Source organism: Tympanuchus pallidicinctus, unplaced genomic scaffold, assembly GCF_026119805.1.
Source record: "Tympanuchus pallidicinctus isolate F22 unplaced genomic scaffold, pur_lepc_1.0 scaffold52, whole genome shotgun sequence".
In the NCBI taxonomy this organism is placed as follows: domain Eukaryota; kingdom Metazoa; phylum Chordata; class Aves; order Galliformes; family Phasianidae; genus Tympanuchus; species Tympanuchus pallidicinctus.
The window spans coordinates 353673-381485 of record NW_026294772.1 but is presented as its reverse complement, the minus strand read 5'-3'; the positions used below and the strand labels follow the sequence as shown (position 1 = coordinate 381485).

The following is a 27813-nucleotide window of genomic DNA, read 5'->3' as shown; positions in this document are numbered from 1 at the left end:
AGAGCAGTAACGTGGCTGTTGGAGGTTTTCTGAGAATCACCTGTAGTGGAAGGCGTAGAGGGTGAATAAAGAAGCTGAATTGTTCTGAATCTTTCTTCAGTGTAGTCTTGTTTGTTGTTCTTACAATGAATGTCAGCATGTGGAATGAGGAGAAGGAAAGGTGCAAGCAGGATTTGGTTTGTGTGCCTCCTCCAGACCTGTGCTTGCTTCTGTAGAAGACGTTTTGTTCATACAATCCTATCATCCTTCCTAACCGTGCTGCACATTGCTTCTACTGCTCTTCTCAAATGCTTTAATCAGCTGGTCAGCGCAGCTGTGTGACTTCAAGTCTTGGTTGTCTTCAATAAAAGTAGAAAAAGCTGAGCTTGTTCTTCCTAAATGCACCTTCCCAATTGTCTGGAAGTGGTGGGAGCAGAAGGCAGTGCAAATCCACATGGTTTGCCAGCAGCTCATCCCCACAGCACATAGATACCAGAGTGCTCTCCAGTGCATGCTTGCCTTGCAAGTGATCCCTTTTGAGCTTTAAGGTTTTTCACCTTGGAAGTTGTGTGCGAGACCTCCTGCAGGAGGGCCTTCTCATTTGCTGTGCTCAGCTAAAGCTGATGTGCTAGAATGCAGTTGGCAGGAAGTGGAGGTTGATTTTGGTGAGCCAGTGAAGCTGTTTTTCCATAATTTTTTCCTGAAAGAATCATTTTAATGGTGAATTTCTCCCCATGGTTTGTCACACATCATTTTTAATTGCATTAAGAGTTAGAAAACTCATGTGCTTCTGAACTCCCCTGCTTTCCCTCTGCTCTGGGGAAAGTCCTTCTGTTGCAGACATGAGTCTCTGCAGAGTTGTGACTGCAGTAACAGGATTGTTTCAGATATTACACTGGTTTGTATTGCTTGTGGTTGTGGAATTCTGGGGAGGAAGAAGGGGAACTTCCATTCTCAGGTTGGATGTTCACTTGGGAGGCTTTGTCTTGGTGAATTCTACCAGTACTTGCATCCACCCCGCAGAGAGCTATGTCATAGGTCACCTCTGCACTCATGGAATCAACACAGCCACAGACACAGCTCCCAAGGGAACAACCAGCCCCCAGGTGCCCATGTGCAAGGCTGTTATGCGTTATTGGTTTTTCACATTGGCATCCAAAGTTGGAGGCCCTGTGTGCTGCAGCATCATCAGCATGAGTGAGACGTGGTGGGAACTGTCCTGTGACGGGTGTGCTGGGTGTGATGGATGGCTCTGGGCTCTTCCAGATTGGAGATGCAGGGCAAGTGAGATGGGATGGGGTTGCTGATGATACTGGTACTGGTGGGTGGATGGAATGGAGCTTGCAGTTAGTAATGGCATGGTTGAAAGCCTCTGGGTATGAATGAAGGGACAAAGAACTAAAGTGGACGTCACTGTGGGAGCCTACTATAAGCCACTCAGCCTGGATGATTATACCAATTAATTATTCTTAATTCTTTTATGGAGTATCTCAAGATCATCCTTTCTTTTATGTCTATCTAGTATACAACACGATCAATCAGTGGGCAAAATGCAGTGTGAGGGTGATCATTTTGCTTTTGAAATCTTCCTGCTGCTGATGTTATCTGCAGTGACAATGGCTCACATTCTTTGCGTGGGGAAATGTAAAACTGCAAATTGAGAAGGAATTCAGTGAGTGTTTGAAGTCCCTTACTACACTCTGTCAAATGTGGCAGTAGGAAGAGCAAAAGGTTGACCGTTCCTAACTCAACTCAGTGCTTCAGCAACTGAGAAGAGAGAATGCCCAACAGCATAACAGTCACAGCAGGTGTGATTGTCAGGCTATCATCTATTGATGCTGTGCTCATGATCTTTAACTAAAGCATGTAACACACCCATGGCAGTGGTGTTAAACAAAACAAGGCATCATGAATTTAACTTTTTCTTTAATGGGGTAAGCTGTTCAGAATTCCCCTCCCAGGTGAGTCTCTGTTTTCTTTAACAGCATCACATGGGACTGCAAATGGAAATGCTGCCATCAGAGTCTCTAAGCATGTTACTGCTGCTGTCACGGAGTCTGGGTTCTTGAGCTCCGTGTGCCCGGATCTGATTTGCTCAGAGTGACATGAGATTTTTGTTTCATCTTTGCACAGAGATGAGACTGAATGGTTTGTGCACAAGGTTAAGTTGCCTTCTCTGTGCCATAGGATTTCTTTTGTGGACCAGGAATGCAGGATCACCTCACCTCCGAGTTACTGGAGTTACTGATAGCATTTACCCACGTGAATGGTTACCAACTCTTCATTTGCTCAGTTCTGCTTGTAGCAGAGGGAGGCGTCTGCCCTCAACATCCACGGTGCCACCAACCCCTGCAGTGTCCCTGTGTCATAGATTTGAGTCTCTCAGGCCAGAAAAGGATGAGGGTCAGGAAAATAGTCAGAACTGATGTCCCGAGAAGCACGTTGAGAATGCAGGGCAGGGGGCCAGACAGGGCACTGCATCAGTATCAGTGCCACCAAAAAAGGATGGAGAGTCTTAGTAATTGGGGGCCCCTCGCTGGGGAGCACTGAGGCTCCCATTTGCTGCCTGGCTGAAGGGGCAGGGCCTTATCAAGGCTTTGGATATTCTGATCTTGTGCAGGTATTTGAGAAACCAGGTATGTGGGCTCCTGATGGACTCCAACTGAGCAAGCAGAGCTCACGTGTGCTGGGGAGCAAGCTCTCTGCATTGATTACCAGGGCTTTAAATTAGGTCCAAAGAGGCAAGGGAGGGGAATTCAGTGTGGCAGAGAAGGGCTGAGGGATGTTGTCACTGTTGGAGATTGCAGGGAAAAACCTCTGAACGTAGGTCCCATAGGATCGTACCGAGACTCCTCAGTAAAGGTCCTGTTGCCAATACTCCATCCAAAATCTTCTTGCATCCCTCTCAGGGTAACTGCACCTGCTGCTTCCCTAAAGTGCCTGTAGACCAGGGCGAGTAGCACAGGAAATAACAGGATGAGCTCTAGATCTGTGTATAGTTGCAGGGCCATGATCTCACTGCAATCACGGAGATGTGGTGCAACAGCTCACATGATTAGAATGCTGCCATGGAGGGCTCTGTCCTTTTCAGGAAAGACAGGCTGGGGAAGCGAGGTGGAGGAGTTGCACTTTATGTGAGAGAGCTACTAGAATGGATTGAGGTGCACCCGTGAGAGGGTGAAGGACGTGTGGAGTGCTTGTGGGTGAGAATTAAGAGCAGGGCTGGTATGGCCAACATTGCTGTGGATTGTACTACAGTCACCAGATCAGGAGGATGAATTCCATGAGGCCTTCTACCCGCAGCTGGAAGTAGCCTTGCAATCCCATGCACTGGTTGTCATGGGGGACGTGAATCATCCAGATATCTGCTGGGTAAGCAACACGGCCAGGCACAAACAGTCCAAACGGATCCTGCAATGTGCTGAAGATAGTTTTGACACACAGTTGTTGGAGAAGCCAACAAGGGGTGGGTGGGGTGATTTTGGACCTTGTTCTTTCCATCAGGAATGGGCTTGTTAGGGATGAGAAGTTTGGGGGCAGCTTGAGATGCAGCATTCATGAGATGGTGGTGTTCAAGATCTTGTGTGGAAGAAGTAAGGCAAAAAGTGGGATTGCTGCCCTGGACTTTCAGAGAGCCAGCTCCAACATTTTCTACTTGGATGTATCTCATGGGCTGGAGTGCTTGAAGGTAAGAGGGCCCTTGAGAGCTGGGCAACATTTAAGCAGCACTTCTTCCAAGCTCAGGATCGGTGCATCCCTAAGAGTAGGAAATTGGGGAATGGATGCGGGAGGTCTGCGTGGATGAGCAAGGAGCTCATGGATAAGATCAAAGGGAAGAAGGAGGTTTAGGAGAAGTGGAAAAAAGGGCCTGTCCCTGTGGGAGGAGTACAGGTGTGTTGTCAGAGCCTGCAGAGAAGCAATGGGGAAGGCTAAAGCTCACGCTGAGCTGAAGCTTGTGTCACAGAATCACAGAATCGTAGGGGTTGGAAGGGACCTCCAGAGATCATGGAGTCCAACCCCCCTGCCAAAGCAGGTTCCCTACACCAGGTCACACAAGTAGGTGTCCAGGTGGGTCATGAACATCTCCAGAGAAGGAGACTCCACCACCTCCCTGGGCAGCCTGTTCCAGCGCTCCGTCACCTCACCTAAAGAAGTTTTTGTGCACATTGGTGCAGAACTTCCTATGCTGCAGTTTCTGGCCTTCTCCCCTTGTCCTGTCTGCACACACTGCTGAAAACAGTTTGGCCTCACCACTCTGCCCCCCACACCTCAGATACTGATAGACCTGGATCAGGTCCCCTCTCAGTCTTTTTTTCTCAAGGCTGAACAGACCCAGTTCACTCAGCCTTTCCTTATAGCAGAGATGCTCCAGGCCCCTCACCATCTTTGTGGCCCTCCACTGGACTCTTTCCAAGAGATCCCTGTCTGTTTTGTACTGGGGAGCCCAGAACTGGACGCAGTGCTCCAGATGAGGCCTTACCAGGGCAGAGTAGAGGGGGAGGATCACCTCCTTCGACCTGCTGGCAGGTCGACACCAGGTTGGTACACAATATTAGGGGGAATCCGCAGACAAAAGGATGTTTCAGGGAGTAAAGTGGAAAATCATTTTTATTCTCATTTCAAGGAAAACCTGATCAATATTTTTCAGAATAGTGATGTAAGATGAAAAAAAAAAAAAAAATAGTGAGAATGCTGTTTGGGGAAACATAAAAGGAAAGAGGAGACACATTACCGATGCCACATGACAGCAATTACTGGATGCAGTTGAAAAGTAAATCACCCCAACTCTTGGCTGAGCAGTTGTCTCTGTTGCTGGGGATCCCCAAGCCTCCCATCAGCTTGCTTCCTCCCCAGGCATTTTCCCTTGGAGCTGTGAGTTTGTCCATCCTCCAGGGCTCTGCTATACCTCTCTTGCAGAAGACCAGGCCCTGCTTCCTGGGATGGAGGAAGCAGAGCTTCTCAGTACTGCAATCATCATCCCCTTGCAGCTTCTCGGAGGTCAGGAAGCCTTCACAGAGCCTCACCTGAGGACATGGGTAAGCTCTTGTTCAACAAAATCAACCTCCACTTTCTGCCAACTGCATCCCTAGCACGGCAGCTTTAGCTGAGCACAGCAAATGAGAAGGCCCTCCTGCAGGAGGTCTCGCACACACCTTCCAAGGTGAAAATAAAAACCTTAAAGCTCAAAAGGGATCACTTGCAAGGCAAGCATGCACTGGAGAGCACTCTGGTATCTCTGTGCTGTGGGGATGAGCTGCTGGCACACCGTGTGGGTTTGCACTGCCTTCTGCTCAATCCACTTCCAGAAACTTGGAGAACAAGCTCAGCTTTTTGTACTTTTATTGGAGACAAGGCTCAGTGTCACAGTGCTGCTCTGAGCAATAGAAACACTGTGCAGCACGGTTGAGAAGGATGATAGGATTGTATGAACAAAACGTCTTCTACAGAAGCAAGCACTGGTCTGGAGGAGGCACACAAACCAAATCCTGCTTGCACCTTTCCTTCTCCTCATTCCACATGCTGACATTCATTGTAAGAACAACAAACAAGACTACACTGAAGAAAGATTCAGAACAATTCAGCTTCTTTATTCATCCTCTACGCCTTCCACTACAGGTGATTCTCAGAAAACCTCCAACAGCCACGTTACTGCTCTCCTGACCCTTCTCTCAGGTTCACCAGTGCACTCACAAATTACTGAGAGCAACACATGCACACAGACACACAGAACATCCCTGCACAGCTGCTTCTCCTTAGGAAACGGCATCAAAAAGCTGCTGGCAGGAAGAGCAGAAGAAACCGGGCATGGTGAGAGAACTGCTCTGGGTAGCAAGGAAAGGCCATCTGAAGCTCCTGGGTTAAGTCCCTTCTGCAGAGGGTGCCAGTCGTGCACCAGGAACACTTGTAGGGCCAGTGAGGAACTCTGCCCTCTGCACAAAGCCCTTCTCACATGCGAGGCATTTCTATGGCTTCCTGCCACGTGAACTCACTGGACTTCACCCAAGTGCAGACACTCTGGTAGCTCAGCAGGTTTGAGGTGTGGCCAAAACTCTTCTTGCAGGCTGCACATTTGTAGGGTTCCTCATGTGAATCCACAGGTGTGTGCTGAGCTCCCAGCTCTGGACACACCTCTTCCTGCAGTCAAGGCACTCACTGGGACTCTCCACTGGTTGGTTCTCTGGGATCTACTGAGGGTTGAGCTCCAGATGAAGCTCTTCCCACACAGCCTGCAGACAGGATTTCTTCCTTCCTGATGACATATCAGCCCAGCTGAGGTTTCCTTTGGATCCTCACCTGCTGCCCCAGGCACAGGAGTTTCTACGGGGGAGGTAAGAGGTGACTCTCCTTGCACACAGCCCTGGCAGAAACGTGCCACCTGGCAGAACTTTTTGAGTGGCTGTGACACATCCCACTCTGGATTCTCCTCTGTATGGCCACTCAACACAGCAACTGCAGCTGAAGGAGAGCAATGTGCAGAATTCTCATGCAAAGAAGGAGAAAGAGGATTTAGATTGGCCGCAGAGCTTTTCCTCTGCTCAAGGGATTTGTAAGGTTCATCACTACACAAATCCATAGTTGGTCACCAGGCTGGGGCTCTGCCTGAAGCTCTTCCCACGTTATGGGCTTTGCAGGCTCTGTGTCTTGTGTGGCTGTGCTGATAGGTAACGATGCTGAAACTGCTTTTGAAGGTTCTCCTTATCTTGAGATGCTTCTACAGCCTGTGTGCGGTGTGGATGCGCTTGTGGGTATTGAGATAAGATCTGCGTGTAAAGCTCTTCCCACACTCAGGGCACTTGTAGGGTTTCTCCCCTGTGTGGAAGTGCTGGTGTTGCTTCAATGCATAACTGTATTTGAAGGTCTTCCCACACTCAGAGCACTTGTAGGGTCTCTCTCCTGTGTGGATGCGCTGGTGCCGCTTCAGTTCAGAACTGCTAATGAAGCTCTTCCCACACTCAGAGCACTTGTAGGGTCTCTCTCCTGTGTGGATGCGCTGGTGGTAGGTGAGTTGGGAACTGCACGTGAAGCTCTTCCCACACTTATGACACTGAAAGGGTTTCTCCCCTGTGTGGAGGCGCTCGTGGCGCTTCAGTTCAGAACTGCTTTTATAGCTCTTCCCACACTCACGACACTGAAACGGTTTCTCACCTGTGTGGATGCGCAGGTGGTAGATGAGCTGGGAACGGCTTTTTACGGCCTTCCCACACTCACAGCACCTGTAGGGTCTCTCCTCTGAGTGGAAGCGTTTGTGCTTCTTCAAATCAGAACTGCTTTTGTAGCTCTTCCCACACTCAGTACACTTGTAGGGTCTCTCTCGTGTGTGATTGCGTTGGTGGTAGGTGAATTGGGAACTCCATGTGAAGCTCTTCCCACAATCAGGGCACTTGTAGGGTCTCTCTCCTGAGTGCACACGCTGGTGCAGCTTCAATTCAGAACTGCTTTTGAAGCTCTTGCCACACTCAGAGCACTTGTAGGGTCTCTCTCCTGTGTGGATGCGTTGGTGGTAGGTGAGTTGAGATCTCTTTTTGAAGCTCTTCCCACACTCAGAGCACTTGTATGCACTCATTGCTGAGCGTACACACTGGTGGTTAACGATGCTGGAATCTTTTTCAAAGCTGTTTCCACACTCTGTGCATGGATTCTGCTTTTCCTTCTGGCACACATCCTTGCTCCTGGGATCTCCACGGTCCTTTTGACCTATGTTCACGTCCAGTGGGCTCCTTCCTTTCTCTTGCAGACACTTTCCCAGTGGCATCGTGGTGATGTGCTCTGCCTGACCTTGCTCCAGGCCTCCTTGGACATCCCTTCTGATTTCTTCCACACAGACACCACCCCACCGCCTTTTGGCCACACCGCTTTCCTGCAGATCCTCCAGTAGATCTGTAACCCCAGTTCCTGCTGGATGAAAGAGGAAATCCAGAAATAGCACACAGTGCCCAAAATAAAACACACACAGAGATGGCTCTTCCAGCCCCAACCTCCTCCTTCCCTCCACCACCTCACCTGGGCTGAGGTCTCCTGGCACGGCCTCAGGGCTACGCACATCTGGGATCCAGGGCTCTTCCCCTCCTTCAAGCAGGGAGATCAGCACTGGTCTGGGGGCTGGAAGTGGAGCTTCAAGCAGAGAAACAGGCGAGATGAGAACATTTCCATCATTCTGGCACAGTGCCTGTTCAACAGCTCTACTCTGTGTCCCTCCCCAGGGAGAAAACACACTTTGGGCACGAATGACACTGGGCCCACAGCTTCCTTTGGAGCAAAGAACGCTTTTACAACTCTGAAAATTACGAAGGGATATTCTCGTTAAAATTCACTTGTGAACGGCTTGTTTATTTTCTGACAATATATCAGTGACCAAGGCATCAAAATGTCTACGGCAAGTCAATGGAAAATCCTACACTGTAAAGGAGTAAGCAGGGAGTCATCTGTGAGCTGCAGCTGGTGGCACAATATAAAGCCCCAATGGAAGGGCTGGTTCTCTCCCTCCTGGCTGATGCCTGCTTGCCAGCACTGACTCTGGGGCGTTTGTGAGCCTGCTGTGCATCCTAATCCCTTCTGAAACTCATGCTTCTCAGCATTTCCTTTGCTGCTGTTGTAGTTATCAATATGGAACTGCATGGTGATCATTCAAGGCCCGGCCTGCAGAGGCTCCTTCTGCACAGCCAAAGGTGCCCTAACGAGGAGGAAAGGCAGCAAAGCCCTCACCCAGCGAGGCCACGCACTGGTACGTCTCCAGCATCACGTCCCGGTACAGCGCTCGCTGCGCAGGGTCCAGCAGCGCCCACTCCTCCCTGCTGAAATACACGGCCACCTCCGCAAAGCTCACGGGCTCCTGCAAGCAAAGAGGCTCCTTGCTGGGAACAGCCAAGGCCCAGGGAAGCAGCTCAAACAGGACACAAACTCCCGTCCCAGCCGCTTCTCTGGCCCCAGCACACACACGCTGCCTGAGGCCACCTCCCTCTCCCCCTGCATTCACATCCCTCGCCCCTTGGCCTCTCCTGCCTGCTTCCCCCAGCCCCTACCTGACATGGATGTGCTGTGGCCATCTGCTGCTCTCCTGCAGGTGAGATGATCACAGCTGGAAGGCAGAAGTTGAACCAGAGCCTGCAGGGACAAGGGAAATGCCAGGGGAGCTGTGAGGGAACGCAGCAGTCCATGTCCCAGCCCAGCCCTCCACAGCCCATCTGCAGTGCACTGCCTGGGGGATGGCAACAAGAGGCCTTGCACAGGAAGACAATCAGCAACAGCACTGGTAACACTCTGGCTAAAGCTGATTACAAATCACAAAGCTCACTCAAACAGGGACTTAAGACAATGCATGGCAATGAGTCACTCCTCTTACCCCTAAACAGGGTGCAGCGCAAGCGCCCCTCGAGCTCTACTGCACAGCAATGGGCCGAACTACAGGATCTTCCCACAAGCAGGGATGTCTCTCAAGGTCACAGCTGTACAGAGATCCCTCTCAGCTTGCTGTCAAGACAGCTTGCATACACAGATCTTCAGTAAGAGGTGCAAGGTTATTTTGGAAATTCATGAGCATCTCTATAGTTATGTGTTACAGTGATGATCTCAAGGTAATCACAGAATCATACAATAGCGTGAGTTGAAAAGGACCACAATGAACAACTAGTTTCAACCCCTCGCTATGTGCAGGAATGCCATCCACCACATTGGCCAGCCCTGAGCCACGTCCACCTGCTCTCGAATACCCCAAAGGATTGGGCATCCATGTCCTCTGTGGGTGACCTTTTCATGTCCCTCTCCGCCCCCTGAATGCAAAACTTCCTCCTGATATCTAACCTAAGTCGCCCATTTCTCAATTTGAAACCATTCCCCCTCGTCCTGCCACTATCCACCCACGTAAGCTGTCGTTCTTCCTCCACTTTATGCGTTTCCTTCAAGCCCTGGAAGGCCACCACGAGCTCTGCCCAGACCCTTCTCTTCTCCAAGCCAAAAAATCCCAGTTCCCCCATTGCACCAAGAATGCCGCGGCGGATGCGTTTCCCTCCTCGCCCACCTGGGGACGCTGCTTCCCATTCAGCTCCGCACGCACACCGCGCTCGGTCCCGGGGACCTTCTCAGCACCGTGCGCCCTTTGCACGACGCAGCCTGGGCTGCACTTTGCTGACGTGCAGCTCGGGCGCGTTCTCAATGTGTGCTGCAGTCAGCCCACAGACCGCCAGCTTTTCAGCGTCTATTGCACAGCCCAGTGCCGGACCTGCTGCAGATGCTGGACGTGCTCAGGGCCCGCACCTGTGCGCTAAAGGCATCTGCAGATGCTGGGACAGCCAGCACAAGAGCCTTGGTAGGGGTTTGCACGATCCCAGGTGAGCCATCAGCCCAGCGCTAAGCGCACAAAAGGTAACCCTGAAAGGGCCGCTACAGGCAGATGCTGCCTGCTGGGTCCCCGAAGGGAAACTGCGGGCTGCCGGGGAGGGAGAAGGGACTTGAAATTCCCCCCTTGGAGGCTTCGCATTCAGACGCTCAAAAGGAGGCATCGGGGAGTTCAAAACTTCCATCAATCCTTGCGTGCAGAGCTGCGGAGCGAGGCCATCTCGTGTCTCCCGTGGCCCAGAGGGAGAAACGCAGTCGAGCTGCGCTGTGATCCAGAGAGCCAACCGGGCAGCAGAGCACGTTGAGCTGCTGTGCTCACTTCCCCTCTGTCCCAGCTCCAACCCCTTCCTGCGCCCCTCGGAGCCCAAGCCGGGCTGCAACACGCCTGGGAACCGCTGCTCCCTCGTTGCAGCCCGTCTGGCCCAGCAAACCCGCTGTGCTGGGCGGGAGCTGCAGCCGGGACGGGGCTCCGGCCTGCTCTACAGCGGTGCCGCTTCCGCCCCGCTCCCCGCTCGCCTCCCGCTGCTGCTGGCAGGGGGCAGGAAATGTGCGCTCCTCTGCCCCAGCCGCGAAGGGCTCCTACCTCGGGTGCGGAGCAGGCTGCTCCCGCCTCTGGTGCAGGCAACCGGGCTCCTGGGAGTCGCGGAGAGCAGAGGATGCCGAGTGCCCTCAGCCCGGAGCTGGCCGCAGCACGGCCTCGCTGCTCCTCCTGCCTCCGCGGTGCTGCCCGGATGGCTTCCGGCCAGGCTCTGGCCGCTTCGGCACAGCCTCAGGTGCCGGGCAGCAATTCCCACAGCGAGCACGCCCCGAGCCGGCTGCCGGGCCTCGGGCAGTTTCACAGCTCGTTCTCCTGGCACATCTGCACCCGGGGAAGGGAGGGATGGGGGCTGCGTTTTGTTACGCTAATGAAGCGTCGCTGTCTGCTGGGTCTCTTTGCTTCCTTTGCTGGAGACATTCGCACAGCCTTGTGGTCACACGTCCCCACGTTGCTGTCCTGGCGTTCCTTTAACTCCCCTCACCGCGAGCAGCTCCCAGCAAGAGGCAATCTCCGGCTGCCTGCTCTCGAGGGCAGCATCTCCCTGCAGCTGGCTCACTTGCTCGCTGAGCGCTGCCCATGGCACTGATGTCACGTTTCTACTCGCTGAGCAAGTGAGTTCTATTTCCAACAACTTCCTATCCTGCTTTCTCAATTCGGTCTTCTGTGCAAGGCATGAGCATGGTTAAGCTGTCTGCTGTACGAGGGCCGGCTCTGCTAAAAACTCTCGAGACCCACACATCCACTGTGGGGCAGAGAAAGAGGCCTGGTATGTTATAGGTACAGGGAGTCACGTGTCTTAAGGAGACATCCTACGTGGAGGTGAAGGAGCGAGGGTGCTCCCCTTGGAGGTGGACCCACGGCTATAGGTTGGGTGATGGCGATCAGTGTGGGAGCACACTTCTTGGAATAGAGGAAACTGGCATTTTGGTTGGCATTGTGGACTGGGGTTTAAAGAGGAATATGCATTTGGTCACACTAACGTGGTAGCTATGAGGTGTGGACTTTGGGGAACAATAAAGAATCAATCAAATTGAGTATGGAGGAGCACTGGGAAAGGAAGTTCAGTTATTTCTGGGGAACCTGAGGACCCTGTGAGAAATTAATGGTGGTTGGAAGCTGATGACCATTTAGCAGTTAATAGTGTTCTTGTGAAGGCAGGAGATGAGCCGCTGGAAGCGAATAGCCTTCATCTGGAGGGACCTGGGAAACTTGATCTGCCAGTGTTAGCCCGGGAAGCCTTAGGAGGGGAGGAGCTGAGAGCAGGGCTCTAGGACCCAGAGATCTCCTCAGGAAGAGCTGAGGACTTCTCTAGGGATGACAAGGCGGTTTTGCATATGGATATACAACTATGGAATACTGGTTAAACACTCTCTATGCCATTTCCTATCCGAAGATCCTGCTACAGGTTGAGAATGGCAAAGCAGTTAAGGTTTACCCGCGGCAATTAGACACAGAGTCTGCTGTCCTGTCCGCAGAACAAATCTTTCATTGTGCACAGTGAACTGGAACAACATGCTCTTGGTCAAGTGTCTCATTAATTGTGACCCTTTTGCTGCATGCAGCAGTGCTGGATCACAGAATCACAGAATTGTAGGGGTTGGAAGGGACCTCCAGAGATCATCGAGTCCAACCCCCTGCCAAAGCAGTTCCCTACAGCAGGTCGCACAGGTAGGCATCCAGGCAGGTCTTGAACATCTGCAGAGAAGGAAACTCCACCACCTCCCTGGGCAGCCTGTTCCAGTGCTCCGTCACCTCACTGTAAAGAAGTTCTTGCACACATTGGTGCAGAACTTCCTTTGCTGCAGTTTCCAGCCGTTTCCCCTTGTCCTGTCTCCACTCACCATTGAAAACAGTCTGGCCTCGCCATTCTGCCCCCCACACCTTAAATATTTATAGACCTGGATATTTATAAACCTGTCAAATAGCCGGTGTCAGTCAGGAAGAACTTCTGACTGGTAGCGTCCCGTTGCCAGTGTATGCGGCAATGCCGCACCTTCCCACAGTGCCAGAAGGACAGAACGTAGTCCCCAATGTAAGTCTCACTTTCCCTGACCAGGAAGGAGCCGTCAGGGGCCTCCATCTCAGCACAGTACTCCATCAGCAGCCGCTCAGCGATGTGCCGCCCGCTGTGCCCTGCCCCCAGCTGCCGTGGAACCATTCCTGCACGAGATGCAGCTCCATGTTGGCGCTCACCTCCTTCTGTGCAGGTTGTCTCCTCTGTCTGCTCTCGGTCAGGGGAACGTAAAGTGGGTTCCATGTACAGTTGAGGGGTTCTTCTGTCACTTGGCAATCCGCTGCTTGCTCTTCTGTCACACGAGCACCCACGGTTCCTTGCCACTCACCTCCACAAAGCTACCTCAGTTTTGGCAGGGCTTGCCAATGGTCTTTATAGCATTTGCTGATACCCATGCCAGGTGTACAAGCCAGACGTCTTGTGATCATGTCAAGAGGGTCTGTCTGGCATGAATAGTTATAATCTTTAACTTGTTTATACCTCCGAGGGTCTTTTGCCAGTCCAAGCAAGAACATCTTTATTTTCTCCCAATAGTATACAGGTTAAAGGAATTGAGGTAAGGGATCTGGACTGATTAAATGAAGGGGCACGGTTGTGAGGATCTTAGTAGGATGTGCTGCTTTAATCTTCTGGTGTTGTGGACTGGGGTTTAAAGAGGAATATGCATTTGGTCACACTAACGTGGTAGCTATGAGGTGTGGACTTTGGGGAACAACAAAGAATCAATGAAATTGAGTATGGAGGAGCACGGGGAAAGTTCCGAGGCAACCCTCACTTCAGGTATTTCTGGGGAGCCTGAGGACCCTGTGAGAAATTAATGGTGGTTGGAAGCTGATGACCACTTAGCAGTTAATAGTGTTCTTGTGAAGGCAGGAGATGAGCCTGTCTTCGCATTTGGGGGGTCCTGTTTAACCCAAACCAGCTGAGCTACTCCTAAGACTGAGATAAGGGCTCTCAAGGTATCCTGTATTATATTATACCTTACCAGTGGGTTATTTACCCTTTTAACCCTTCTTGGATTTTGATACTGGCTCCAAACAGTTCTCACTATGCCTGGTGGGAGTTTGAGCTGCCCCATCTCTGCCCAGCCACCAGAAACCTTTACCCGAATGACTCCTACTCATTATATTACTTCCACTAATGATATTCATGCCCACTAATGAGAGTGTTATTATTTTCTTAATAGAGGCCATTGTTAAGTATAGAGATGTAAGGTTGATCCCAATAGAAGGGAGAAGAGTGACAATCACACATTAAACAATAACAAGTAAATATAACACAAAACATAGTACTGTTATAACCAAAATACAAAATGTAACAGCACACAACATCAACTTGCCAGAGATATCACCCTGAAATAAAGCAAATTAGTAACCAATTCATCTTTTCTTTATGAGTTTCACTTTTGACGATGCACTTTCCTTGACAGACCAAAGAGTTCCTCAGCATCTTGGAATAACCCAACAAGACTTAAATTACTCCATGTGCCTTATTAGTTCTACAAGGGAATGCCTCTGGCTTCTGTACTATTGGTCGCTGCCCAATAAAGATGTGAGAAACACCGGGGCTGATTTATGGAGGAGAAGCAGTAAGCCACTCCTACACGGGACACCCCCTCAAGGACGGCTGTTATCGCCCTTCGGCCGAGTGATAAGTGCGGGGGCTCCTGTTAACGACCCGGCAACGGTGCGAGGGCAGAGCCAGTACTGCCGGCAGCAGCGCGGGGCTGATAAGGCGCGCCTCATTAACGCTATTTAGTAGCGTTTACGCTTGCTGGTCTGTGATGGCTGCGCCCCGGGGGAAGGCTAATGCCACAAAAATTACGGAGACCCAGACGGCAGTCCTGTGCGTGTTTGAAAGGGTAGCTGCTGCAAAGACGAGTTTGGAGACTCAGACTGAGGCCCCAACATGAGATGCTAGTACACAGGTCAGTGGCTATCACGAGTGCCACTGCCTGGCCTTCGAAGTGCCAGACGATGGTGGTGGTAGTTTTATAGGATGTGACTAACTGCAGGACTTACTCAGCCTGGTGGTCAACAAAACAGAGGAGGTAGAGAGGCTAAGGACCATAAAGGAGTGTGAGAAGGAGATTGGCTGGTAGTGCCAGTCCCTATCGGCTCCAAGATCTGGGAGCTGTAGCTGAGGCACTGTGTGGAGCATCTCATCCCCCGCAGCCTCATAAACAGGTGAGAGAGGGGAAACGGCAGGCTGATGGTGTTGCAGCAAGCCTCCTGTCCTCTCCTTCCACCTTTGAGCGCTTTGAGAAAGGAGGAAGAGTGGAAACAGGTACCGGCTTGACGAAGCAGGCGTCCCCCATCCCAACCATCCTTGGCCCCACAGGTGCCTCTGTGTAGTAGGTTTGAGGCCCTGGAACCTGAGGGAGAGGAGTGTGGGGATGTGGAGGGAGGTCAACCCGTGAGGTTGCCTCGGGTACAGCGGTCGACCTCGCTCCTCAAGACTGCTTCCACCCGGAAGGACACAGAGGTGGTGGTTGTGGGAGACTCCCTGCTGAGAAGGAACCGAAGGCCCTACCATTAACAACTGCATTTCCACATGTCATTAAGACAGTTTCTCCCAGTGCCTTCAAAATCCACAAATCAAACAACACAATTCCTCATCTTCCACAAACACCCAGCACTTGGTCTCATGATTAGGGCACTCAATTATACAACTGGTCCCGTTACTACATTTACGTTCCTGGTTTCTTATTCAATATTCCCCCTGGCTCACCAACAATGTTTCTCCACTGAGCCAAAATACAACCCAGGGGCTCTTCCCGTATCACTTCAGACACCCCTTGTTCCATAACAGCCTCGTACATGACATCACATAACAGAACGCTTTCACCACACGAACATTTAACAATCACAAGGACAGTGACAATAATCAGTACAATTTATCCTCAGGATCCTTCCTCTCTCCTCCCTCCAGAGCCCAACCTTCCCTCTGTATTCATTTCCCACACTTGCGTAGCTGCCAGCCTCCTTCTCCAATAATCAACATATCAATGATAAACATCATTTCCATCCATGAGTAGAAATTAGGCCCTAGAAATTGGTCTAATTGTTCTGCTACACTTATAGGATCCTCAGTTAAGGAATTCTTCTTGAAACTCCTAACTTCTCTTCTAGTAAAAACAGCAGGCATTACCATACCCTATTTCCCTTTGACCTAAGACTGCCCTAAGAGGTAAAGTGAAGTGTTAGTAAGGTTAGTGTTAGAGAAAGGAAAACTCTCCAGGTCCCATTCGCATGACTCCAACTCCCTCAGTAATCGAGAGCCCATCCTCTCTCCAGGACCCTGCACAGATCAGCAGCACCCGCTCCCCTTCTCTGGAGAGGTCACTGCCGCCTGCACCGCTTTAGAAATTGAAGAGGGGGGGCAAAGTTACCTAAGGGATCCCATTTATCATCTTTCTGCTTCTCTCTCCTTTTTCTTTGAGCTTCGACTCCTTCTTGTGAGGAACATTTCTTTACTTCTTGCACCCATTAAGCAACATAAGCCAGTTCTGTTTCAGAAAAGGGAGTCTTACTGTTCACATATAACTACAAAGTCTGATAGGCCTGATCCTCGTCAGACTCCTCTTTTGGTCAAAATAATGATTTTCCCTGTAGTGGCTCTCTACTGCATACAGTGTTTAAACATCTTTTCCCTGTTCTTTCCCCTGGTTTTGGGATTATTTTCCAGTTTTGAAGCATTCCTCCCAAGGCACTATCTGCAGGCACCATTCCGGGGACTTTTCCCCTGCTCTCAGAACTCCTGTTACCCATCCCTCCAGAACGCTACCGTGAACTCCCCAGCTCACAGGTTACCACCCCCTGATTCTCTGCATTTGGGGCCCAATCCCTCAGCAGTACTACAATGACATTCTGGGCTTCTGCGTGATTCTGTTAAACAAAGAACACCGGGGGAACGATGCCAGGCCTTCCAATGTCTCTTCAGGCGCTTCCTCGGGCAGGCCATGACTTGTTCTCTGGTTTGATCTCGTGCAGGATATTCTTGCAGTGTGTACGACAAAATATACATCCATACACCTCTATACAGAGTTCTTGGGAAGGATCATCCAGAGGATCAGTGATGTAAACTATCAGAGAAGTTAAGCAGAAGAACTCCCAAAAAGAACTACGATAGCGGAGATCATGAAATTAAAAATATATATATATTATTCAATTCTAATGCAGAAACAACATTTGATTCCCACACTTATAAAGCCTCCGTTGCTGGGTAATGGAGTCTGCCTAATTCCCCAGGGCAACCCCACGTAGGACATCTCCTTAAGACACATGGCTCCCTGTACTTGTAACAAACCTGGCCCATACCAGGCCTCTTTCGCTGCCCCACAGTGGATGTGTGGGTCTCGAGAGTTTTTAGCAGAGCCGGCCCTCGTACAGCAGACAGCTTAACCATGCTCATGCCTTGCACAGAAGACCGAATTGAGAAAGCAGGATAGGAAGTTGTTGGAAATAGAACTCACTTGCTCAGCGAGTAGAAACGTGACATCAGTGCCATGGGCAGCGCTCAGTGAGCAAGTGAGCCAGCTGCAGGGAGATGCTGCCCTCGAGAGCAGGCAGCCGGAGATTGCCTCTTGCTGGGAGCTGCTCGCGGTGAGGGGAGTTAAAGGAACGGCAGGACAGCAACGTGGGGACGTGTGACCACAAGGCTGTGCGAATGTCTCCAGCAAAGGAAGCAAAGAGACCCAGCAGACAGCGACGCTTCATTAGCGTAACAAAACGCAGCCCCCATCCCTCCCTTCCCCGGGTGCAGATGTGCCAGGAGAACGAGCTGTGAAACTGCCCGAGGCCCGGCAGCCGGCTCGGGGCGTGCTCGCTGTGGGAATTGCTGCCCGGCACCTGAGGCTGTGCCGAAGCGGCCAGAGCCTGGCCGGAAGCCATCCGGGCAGCACCGCGGAGGCAGGAGGAGCAGCGAGGCCGTGCTGCGGCCAGCTCCGGGCTGAGGGCACTCGGCATCCTCTGCTCTCCGCGACTCCCAGGAGCCCGGTTGCCTGCACCAGAGGCGGGAGCAGCCTGCTCCGCACCCGAGGTAGGAGCCCTTCGCGGCTGGGGCAGAGGAGCGCACATTTCCTGCCCCCTGCCAGCAGCAGCGGGAGGCGAGCGGGGAGCGGGGCGGAACCGGCACCGCTGTAGTGCAGGCCGGAGCCCCGTCCCGGCTGCAGCTCCCGCCCAGCACAGCGGGTTTGCTGGGCCAGACGGGCTGCAACGAGGGAGCAGCGGTTCCCAGGCGTGTTGCAGCCCGGCTTGGGCTCCGAGGGGCGCAGGAAGGGGTTGGAGCTGGGACAGCGGGGAAGTGAGCACAGCAGCTCAACGTGCTCTGCTGCCCGGTTGGCTCTCTGGAACACAGCGCAGCTCGACTGCATTTCTCCCTCTGGGCCACGGGAGACACGAGATGGCCTCGCTCCGCAGCTCTGCACGCAAGGATTGATGGAACTTTTAAACTCCCCGATGCCTCCTTTTGAGCGTCTGAATGCGAAGCCTCCAAGGGGGGAATTTCAAGTCCCTTCTCCCTCCCCGGCAGCCCGCAGTTTCCCTTCGGGGACCCAGCAGGCAGCATCTGCCTCTAGCGGCCCTTTCAGGGTTACCCTTTGTGCGCTTAGCGCTGGGCTGATGGCTCACCTGGGGTCATACAAACCCCTGCCAAGGCTTTTGTTCAGGCTGTCCCAGCAGCTGCAGATGCCTTTAGCGCACAGGTGCGGGCCCTGAGCACGTCCGGCATCTGCAGCAGGTCCGGCACTGGGCTGTGTAATAGACGCTGAAAAGCTGGCGGTCTGTGGGCTGACTGCAGCTCACGTTGAGAACGCGCCCGAGCTGCACGTCAGCAAAGTGCAGCCCAGGCTGCGTCGTGCAAAGGGCGCACGGTGCTGAGAAGGTCCCCGGGAAGCGAGCGCGGTGTGCGTGCGGAGCTGAATGGGAAGCAGCGTCCCCAGGTGGGCGAGGAGGGAAACGCATCCGCCGCGGCATTCTTGGTGCAATGGGGGAACTGGGATTTTTTGGCTTGGAGAAGAGAAGGGTCTGGGCAGAGCTCGTGGTGGCCTTCCGGGACTTGATGGAAATGCATAAAGTGGAGGAAGAACGACAGCTTACGTGGGTGGATAGTGGCAGGACGAGGGGGAATGGTTTTAAATTGAGAAAGGGGAGATTTAGTTTAGATATCAGGAGGAAGTTTTGCATTCGGAGGGTGCTGAAGCAAGTGAAGAGGTTGCCCATAGAGGTCGTGGATGCCCCGTCTCTGGATGCATTCAAGGCCCGGCTGAATGTGGCTCAGGGCAGCCTGGTCTGGTGGATGGTGACCCTGCACACAGGAGGGGGTTTGAACTAGATGTTCTTTGTGTTTGTTCTCAACTTAGGCCAATCTTCCGATTCTATAATTACCTTGAAATCTTCAATCTAACATATAACCTTAGACAAGCTCAATAAACTCCAAAGTAACCATGAGTCTCTTAGGGAAGATCAGTTATTGAGCAGGAGTCTTGACATCAAGGTGCAAGGTGTGACCCCAAGAGACATCCCTGCTTGCCGAGAGATCCTGCTATGCAGCCCGCTGCAGTGCAGGAGAGCTTAATTGGTGCTTGGGCTGCTCCTTGGTTTAGGGTAAGATGACTGACTCCTTGCCATGCTTTAAGTCCCTGTTTGAGTGAGCTTTGTGATTTGTAATCACCTTTAGCCAGAGTGTTACCAGTGCTGTTGCTGATTGTCTTCCTGTGCAAGACCTCTTGTTGCCATCCCCCAGGCAGTGCCCTGCAGATGGGCTGTGGAGGGCTGGGCTGGGACATGGACTGCTGCGTTCCCTCACAGCTCCCCTCCCACTTCTCTTGTCCCTGCAGGCTCTGGTTCAACTTCTGCCTTCCAGCTGTGATCATCTCACCTGCAGGAGAGCAGCAGATGGCCACAGCACATCCATGTCAGGTAGGGGCTGGGGGAAGCAGGCAGGAGAGGCCAAGGGGCGAGGGATGTGAATGCAGGGGGAGAGGGAGGTGGCCTCAGGCAGCGTGTGTGTGCTGGGGCCAGAGAAGCGGCTGGGACGGGAGTTTGTGTCCTGTTTGAGCTGCTTCCCTGGGCCTTGGCTGTTCCCAGCAAGGAGCCTCTTTGCTTGCAGGAGCCCGTGAGCTTTGCGGAGGTGGCCGTGTATTTCAGCAGGGAGGAGTGGGCGCTGCTGGACCCTGCGCAGCGAGCGCTGTACCGGGACGTGATGCTGGAGACGTACCAGTGCGTGGCCTCGCTGGGTGAGGGCTTTGCTGCCTTTCCTCCTCGTTAGGGCACCTTTGGCTGTGCAGAAGGAGCCTCTGCAGGCCGGGCCTTGAATGATCACCATGCAGTTCCATATTGATAATTACAACAGCAGCAAAGGAAATGCTGAGAAGCATGAGTTTCAGAAGGGATTAGGATGCACAGCAGGCTCACAAACGCCGCAGAGTCAGTGCTGGCAAGCAGGCATCAGCCAGGAGGGAGAGAACCAGCCCTTCCATTGGGGCTTTATATTGTGCCACCAGCTGCAGCTCACAGATGACTCCCTGCTTACTCCTTTACAGTGTAGGATTTTCCATTCACTTGCCGTTGACATTTTGATGCCTTGATCACTGACATATTGTCAGAAAATAAACAAGCCGTTCACAAGTGAATTTTAAAGAGAATATCCCTTCCTAATTTTCAGAGTTGTAAAAGCGTTCTTTGCTCCAAAGGAAGCTGTGGGCCCAGTGTCATTCGTGCCCAAAGTGTGTTTTCTCCCTGGGGAGGGACACAGAGTAGAGCTGTTGAACAGGCACTGTGCCAGAATGATGGAAATGTTCTCATCTCGCCTGTTTCTCTGCTTGAAGCTCCACTTCCAGCCCCCAGACCAGTGCTGATCTCCCTGCTTGAAGGAGGGGAAGAGCCCTGGATCCCAGATGTGCGTAGCCCTGAGGCCGTGCCAGGAGACCTCAGCCCAGGTGAGATAGTGGAGGGAAGGAGGAGGTTGGGGCTGGAAGAGCCATCTCTGTGTGTGTTTTATTTTGGGCACTGTGTGCTATTTCTGGATTTCCTCTTTCATCCAGCAGGAACTGGGGTTACAGATCTACTGGAGGATCTGCAGGAAAGTGGTGTGGCCAAAAGGCGGTGGGGTGGTGTCTGTGTGGAAGAAATCAGAAGGGATGTCCAAGGAGGCCTGGAGCAAGGTCAGGCAGAGCACATCACCACGATGCCACCGGGAAAGTGTCTGCAAGAGAAAGGAAGGAGCCCACTGGACGTGAACATAGGTCAGAAGGAGCGTGAAGATCCCGGGAGCAAGGATGTGTGCCAGAAGGAAAAGCAGAATCCATGCACAGAGTGTGGAAACAGCTTTGAAAAAGATTCCAGCGTCGTTAACCACCAGTGTGTACGCTCAGCAATGAGTGCATACAAGTGCTCTGAGTGTGGGAAGAGCTTCAAAAAGAGATTTCAACTCACCTACCACCAACGCATCCACTCAGGAGAGAGACCCTACAAGTGCTCTGAGTGTGGGAAGAGCTTCAAAAGCAGTTCTGAATTGAAGCAGCACCAGCGTGTGCACTCAGGAGAGAGACCCTACAAGTGCTCTGAGTGTGGCAAGAGCTTCAAAAGCAGGTCTAATTTGAATAGCCACAGACGCTTCCACTCAGAGGAGAGACCCTACAAGTGTACTGAGTGTGGGAAGAGCTACAAAAGCAGTTCTAATTTGAAGAGCCACAAACGCTTCCACTCAGAGGAGAGACCCTACAAGTGCTGTGAGTGTGGGAAGAGCTTCAAAAGCAGTTCTGATTTGAAGAAGCACAAACTCTTCCACTCAGAGGAGAGACCCTACAAGTGCTGTGAGTGTGGGAGGGCTGTAAAAAGCCGTTCCCAGCTCATCTACCACCTGCGCTTCCACACAGGAGAGAAACCATTTCAGTGTCATGAGTGTGGGAAGAGCTTCAAAAGCAGTTCTGAACTGAAGCGCCACGAGCGCTTCCACACAGGGGAGAAACCCTTTCAGTGTCATAAGTGTGGGAAGAGCTTCACGTGCAGTTCCCAACTCACCTACCACCAGCGCATCCACACAGGGGAGAAACCCTACAAGTGCTCTGAGTGTGGGAAGAGCTTCATTAGCAGTTCTGGTTTGAAAGTGCACCAGCGCTTTCACACAGGAGAGAAGCCCTGCAAGTGCTCTGAGTGTGGGAAGACCTTCAAGTACTGTTATGAATTGAAGCGGCACCAGCGCATCCACACAGGTGAGAGTCCCTACAGGTGCTCTGAGTGTGGGAAGAGCTTCAAAAGCAGTTCTGAATTGAAGCTGCACCAGCATATGCACTCAGGAGAGAGACCCTACAAGTGCCCCGAGTGTGGGAAGAGCTTCACATGGAGTTCCCAATTCACCTACCACCAACGCAATCACACACGAGAGAGACCCTACAAGTGTACTGAGTGTGGGAAGAGCTACAAAAGCAGTTCTGATTTGAAGAGCCACAAACGCTGCCACTCAGAGGAGAGACCCTACAAGTGCTGTGAGTGTGGGAAGGCCGTAAAAAGCCGTTCCCATCTCATCTACCACCTGCGCTTCCACACAGGAGAGAAACCGTTTCAGTGTCATAAGTGTGGGAAGAGCTTCAAAAGCAGTTTTGAACTGAAGCGCCACGAGCGCTTCCACACAGGGGAGAAACCATTTCAGTGTCATAAGTGTGGGAAGAGCTTCACGTGCAGTTCCCAACTCACCTACCACCAGCGCATCCACACAGGAGAGAGACCCTACAAGTGCTCTGAGTGTGGGAAGAGCTTCATTAGCAGTTCTGAACTGAAGCGGCACCAGCGCATCCACACAGGAGAGAGACCCTACAAGTGCTCTGAGTGTGGGAAGAGTTTCAAGACCAGTTCCGCATTGAAGCAACACCAGCACTTCCACACAGAGGAGAAACCCTACAAGTGCCCTGAGTGTGGGAAGAGCTTTACACGCAAGTCTAATCTCAACACCCACAAGCGCATCCACACCGCACATAGGCTGTAGAAGCATCTCAAGATACGGAGAACCTTCAAAGGCAGTTTCGACCTCGTTACCTATCAGCACAGCCACACAAGACACAGAGCCTGCAGAGCCCATAACGTGGGAAGAGCTTCAGGCAGAGCCCCAGCCTGGTGACCAACTATGGATTTGTGTAGTGATGAACCTTACAAATCCCTTGAGTAGAGGAAGAGCTCTGCGGCCAATCTAAATCCTCTTTCTCCTTCTTTGCATGAGAATTCTGCACATTGCTCTCCTTCAGCTGCAGTTGCTGTGTTGAGTGGCCTTACAGAGGAGAATCCAGAGTGGGATGTGTCACAGCCACTCAAAAAGTTCTGCCAGGTGGCACGTTTCTGCCAGGGCTGTGTGCAAGGAGAGTCACCTCTTACCTCCCCCGTAGAAACTCCTGTGCCTGGGGCAGCAGGTGAGGATCCAAAGGAAACCTCAGCTGGGCTGATATGTCAGCAGGAAGGAAGAAATCCTGTCTGCAGGCTGTGTGGGAAGAGCTTCATCTGGAGCTCAACCCTCAGTAGATCCCAGAGAACCAACCAGTGGAGAGTCCCAGTGAGTGCCTTGACTGCAGGAAGAGGTGTGTCCAGAGCTGGGAGCTCAACACACACCTGTGGATTCACATGAGGAACCCCATAAATGCACAGCCTGCAAGAAGAGTTTTGGCCACACCTCAAACCTGCTGAGCTACCAGAGTGTCTGCACTTGGGTGAAGTCCAGTGAGTTCACGTGGCAGGAAGCCTTAGAAATGCCTCGCATGTGAGAAGGGCTTTGTGCAGAGGGCAGAGTTCCTCACTGACCCTACAAGTGTTCCTGGTGCATGACTGGCACCCTCTGCAGAAGGGACTTAACCCAGGAGCTTCAGATGGCCTTTCCTTGCTACCCAGAGCAGTTCTCTCACCATGCCCGGTTTCTTCTGCTCTTCCTGCCAGCAGCTTTTTGATGCCGTTTCCTAAGGAGAAGCAGCTGTGCAGGGATGTTCTGTGTGTCTGTGTGCATGTGTTGCTCTCAGTAATTTGTGAGTGCACTGGTGAACTTGAGAGAAGGGTCAGGAGAGCAGTAACGTGGCTGTTGGAGGTTTTCTGAGAATCATCTGTAGTGGAAGGCGTAGAGGGTGAATAAAGAAGCTGAGTTGTTCTGAATCTTTCTTCAGTGTAGTCTTGTTTGTTGTTCTTACAATGAATGTCAGCATGTGGAATGAGGAGAGGGAAAGGTGCAAGCAGGATTTGGTTTGTGTGCCTCCTTCCAGCCCTGTGCTTGCTTCTGTAGAAGACGTTTTGTTCATACAATCCTGTCATCCTTCCTAACCGTGCTGCATTGTGTTTCTGTTGCTCAGAGCAGCAGTGTTACACTGAGCCTTGTTTCCAATAAAAGTACAAAAAGCTGAGCTTGTTCTCCAAGTTTCTGGAGGTGGTGGGAGCAGAAGGCAGTGCAAACCCACACGGTGTGCCAGCAGCTCATCCCCACAGCACAGAGATACCAGAGTGCTCTCCAGTGCATGCTTGCCTTGCAAGTGATCCCTTTTGAGCTTGAAGGTTTTTATTTTCACCTTGGGAAGGTGTGTGCGAGACCTCCTGCAGGAGGGCCTTCTCATTTACTGTGCTCAGCTAAAGCTGCTGTGCTAGGAATGCAGTTGGCAGGAAGTGGAGTTGATTTTGGTGAGCTAGTGAAACCAGCAGGAGCTTGCCCGTGTCCTCGGGTGAGGTTCTGTGAAGGCTTCCTGACACCCAGAAGCTCTCGAGGTATGGCCTCACCAGAGCTGAGTACAGGGGACGATGACCTCCCTGCTCCTGCTGGCCACCCTGTTTCTAATGCAGGCCAGGATACTGTTGGCCCTCTTGGCCACCAGGACACACTGTCAGCTCATATTCAGCTGAGCATCAACCAACACCCCCAGGTCCCTTTCCTCTTCACAGTCATCCAACCGCTCATCCCCAAGCCTGTAATGCTGCATGGGGTTATTGTGGCCAAAGTGCAGGACCCGACAGTTAGCCTTGTTAAACCTCATCCCATTCACCTCAGCCCAGCGATCCAGCTTATCTAGATCCCTCTGCAGGGCCTCCCTGCCTTCAGGCAGATCGACACCACCTCACAGCTTGGTCTCATCTGCAAACTTACTCAGGGTGCACTCAATCCCTTCATCTAAGTCGTCAATGAACATATTAAACAGGATGGGCCACAGCACCGACCCCTGGGGGACACCACTTGAAACAGGTCTCCAGCTAGACTTCACTCCATTGACCACCACCCGTTGAGCACGGCCCTCCAGCCATTTCCTTATCCAACGGAGGGTAAAACTGTCCAAGCCAGGGGCAGCCAGTTTCCACAGAAGGATACTGTGAGAGACCATGGCAAAGGCTTTGCTGAAGCCTAGGTAGACTACATCAACTGCCTTTCCCTCATCTACCAGTCTGATGACCCAGTGGTAGAAAGAGATGAGGTTGGTCAAACATGACCTGCCTTTCATGAACCCATGCTTGCTGGACCTGATCCCATGGACGTCACGCACGAGCCGTGTGATCTCTCCCAGGAGGATTTGTTCCATGACCTTCCCTGGTACTGAAGTCAGGCTGACAGGCCTGTAGTTTCCCAGATCCTCCTTATGGCCCTTCTTGTAGATGGGAGTCACATCAGCAAGCCTCCAATCCTCTGGAACCTCTCCAGTCAACCAGGAGCGCTGGTAGATAGCCGAGAGCGGCTTAGCAATCACCCCCGCCAACTCCCTCCCAACATTTCCTAGGATGAAGCCCATCCGGTCCCATGAACTTGTGACTGTCCAGATGGAGGAGGAGCTCCCTAACGGCCTCCACCTCAATCTCCAGGGAGACATTCTGCGTGTCAGCCCAGATATCCAGATCAGGGCACAAAGTGCCCTGAAGATAACTGGTCTGACTATTAAAGGCAGATGTAAAGAAGGCGTTGAGGACCTCAGCCTTCTCCTCGTCATCTGTGGTCACATTCCCCGCCACATCAATTAAAGGATAGAGATTATCCTTGGTTTTTCTCTTGCCATTGATATTGGTAAAAGGATTTCTTATCCTCTTTTACTGCAGTGGCCAATCTAAGTTCAAGATGGGCTTTCACCTTCCGGACTTCCTCCCTGCATACCTTAGCAACTTCCTTGTAATTTCCCCTAGTAGCCTGTCCCTTCTTCCAGAGGACATAGGCTCTCTTTTTTTTCCTGAGTCTTGACAGTAATTTCTGGCTCATCCACACCAGTCTTCTCCCCCTACGGCTCGCCTTACGGTATTCAGGGACAGCCTGTTTTTGTGCCTTTAAGATTTCCACCTTGAGGAGCGTCCAGGCTTCCTGGACCCCTTTACCCTTAAGGAGCGACTCCCAAGGGACCCATGCTACAAGCGTCCTGAGCAGGTCAAAGTCTGCCCTCTGGAAGTTCAAGATAGCAGTTTTGGTAGTCACCCTTCTGACATCTCCAAGAATAGAGAACTCTACAATTTCACGGTCGCTCTGTCCTAGACAGTCTCCAACCTTCACATCACCTACCAATCCTTCTCTGTTAGCAAAGAGCAGGTCAAACAGGGCACGACCCCTGGTAGGCTCTCGTACCAGCTGTGTAAGGAAGCTATCTTCCACACACTCCAGAAACCTCTTGGACTGCTTCCTTTGAGCCATGTTATATTTCCTACATGTATCAGGGAAGTTGAAATCCCCCACAAGAACGAGTGCTGGCGATCGCACGACTTCCGCAAGCTGCTCGTAGAATGCTTCCTCCATCTCCTCATCCTGATTTGGTGGTCTATAACAGACCCCAACTACGATGTCTCCCCTACAGGCCTTCCCCCTGACCCTCACCCATAGACACTCCACTTTATCATTTGCAATCTCAAGCTCTTCAACATCAAAACAGTCTTTAATATAAAAGGCCACACCACCACCCTTCCTTCCGTGTCTATACCTTCTGAAGAGCTTATAGCCATCGATCTCAACACTCCAGTCATGGGAGCTGTCCCACCATGTTTCAGTAACAGCAGCTAGATCATAGTTAGCCTGGTGCACAATCGCTTCCAGTTCCTCCTGCTTGTTGCTCGTGCTGCGTGCATTGGTATAGATGCACTTGAGCCGAGTCATTTGCCTCACTCCCAGCTCTAAAATCGTTCCCCTAGGCTCTTCTCTTGTGAGGCCTGTGCTGTCCCCCTTCCCCCGTCATAATTAGTTTAAAGCTCTATCGATGAGCCCCGCTAGCTCCTGAGCTAAGATTCGTTGCCCCCTTTCAGATAGGTGGGTTCCATAGTTGGACAGCAAGCCAGGGGCCGAGTAAACTACTCCATGGTCGAAGAACCCAAAGTTTCTGGCTCGGCACCAGCCTCTGAGCCAGTTATTCATTGCTTGCACCTTCCGTGCAAGCTCTGAGTCCCACACTGCCCCTGATAGTACAGAACAAAAGGAGTACTTGTACTCCTGCACCTTGAACTAAGCGCCCTAAACCCTTGAAATCCCTTTTCATTGCCCGTAGGCTTGTCTGAGTAATTTCTTCACTGCCCACCTGAACTATGAGCAATGGAAAGTAATCAGTGGGCCTCACCAGCTTTGGTATTTTCCTGCTTATGTCCCTGACCCGGGCCCCAGGAAGGCAGCACACTTCTCGGCGGCTCAGGTCTGGTCTGCATATGGGGCCCTCTGTTCCTCTGAGAAGGGAGTCACCCACCACGACCACCCTTCTTTCTTTCCTGACAGAGGCAGTCTGGAGGCATGGGGATGGCCGCCTCGCCTTAGACTCCCTCCTTGCCTTAGGCTCCCTCCTCAGCAGATCCTCCATCACCTCATTGCTCACCTCACCTTCCATTTCCAGCATGTGAAACCTGTTGCTAAGGGGGATCTGGGGAAGCGGGATAGGCAGGCAGGGGGGGTTCCCATGACGTCAAGCAGGGACTCTCGTCCAACCCTCCTCATCAGTCAGGTCTGTCCTACTCTGGTGGGGCTGGGGGTCCACCACTTTTGTGAG

The 27813-nt window shown here is 52.0% G+C and overlaps 2 protein-coding genes across 30 annotated transcripts in view; one reads left to right on the top strand and one right to left on the bottom strand.

The window, feature by feature from the left end:
- Window positions 1–10295, bottom strand: part of LOC128091796 (zinc finger protein 501-like) — a 31770-nt gene extending 21475 nt beyond the window's left edge. The window contains exons 1-6 of one of the 2 annotated variants that reach the window (XM_052705148.1): window positions 9995–10295; window positions 9000–9081; window positions 8683–8809; window positions 7981–8091; window positions 7446–7875; window positions 7126–7193 (exon numbers count right to left, since the gene is read on the bottom strand). In XM_052705148.1, coding sequence (XP_052561108.1) covers window positions 7126–7193; window positions 7446–7875; window positions 7981–8091; window positions 8683–8809; window positions 9000–9081; window positions 9995–10014 — 838 coding nt within the window. In that variant the 5' untranslated portion in view covers window positions 10015–10295. Of the gene's footprint in view, window positions 1–7125; window positions 7876–7980; window positions 8092–8682; window positions 8810–8999; window positions 9082–9994 lie in introns of both variants that reach the window. The other variant, XM_052705147.1, reaches the window with a different exon arrangement.
- Window positions 1–23897, top strand: part of LOC128091793 (zinc finger protein 345-like) — a 29329-nt gene extending 5432 nt beyond the window's left edge. For 5 of the 28 annotated variants that reach the window (XM_052705123.1, XM_052705124.1, XM_052705121.1 and 2 more), the window contains 6 exons: window positions 19702–19783; window positions 19974–20100; window positions 20692–20802; window positions 20908–21454; window positions 21539–21925; window positions 22094–23897. In XM_052705123.1, coding sequence (XP_052561083.1) covers window positions 19760–19783; window positions 19974–20100; window positions 20692–20802; window positions 20908–21454; window positions 21539–21925; window positions 22094–22847 — 1950 coding nt within the window. In that variant the 5' untranslated portion in view covers window positions 19702–19759 and the 3' untranslated portion in view covers window positions 22848–23897. Of the gene's footprint in view, window positions 1–17252; window positions 17357–17392; window positions 17904–18602; window positions 18805–19369; window positions 19784–19973; window positions 20101–20691; window positions 20803–20907; window positions 21506–21538; window positions 21926–22093 lie in introns of those variants that run through there. The other 23 variants (XM_052705128.1, XM_052705115.1, XM_052705120.1 and 20 more) reach the window with 18 other exon arrangements.
- Window positions 23898–27813: the final 3916 nt, after the last annotated feature.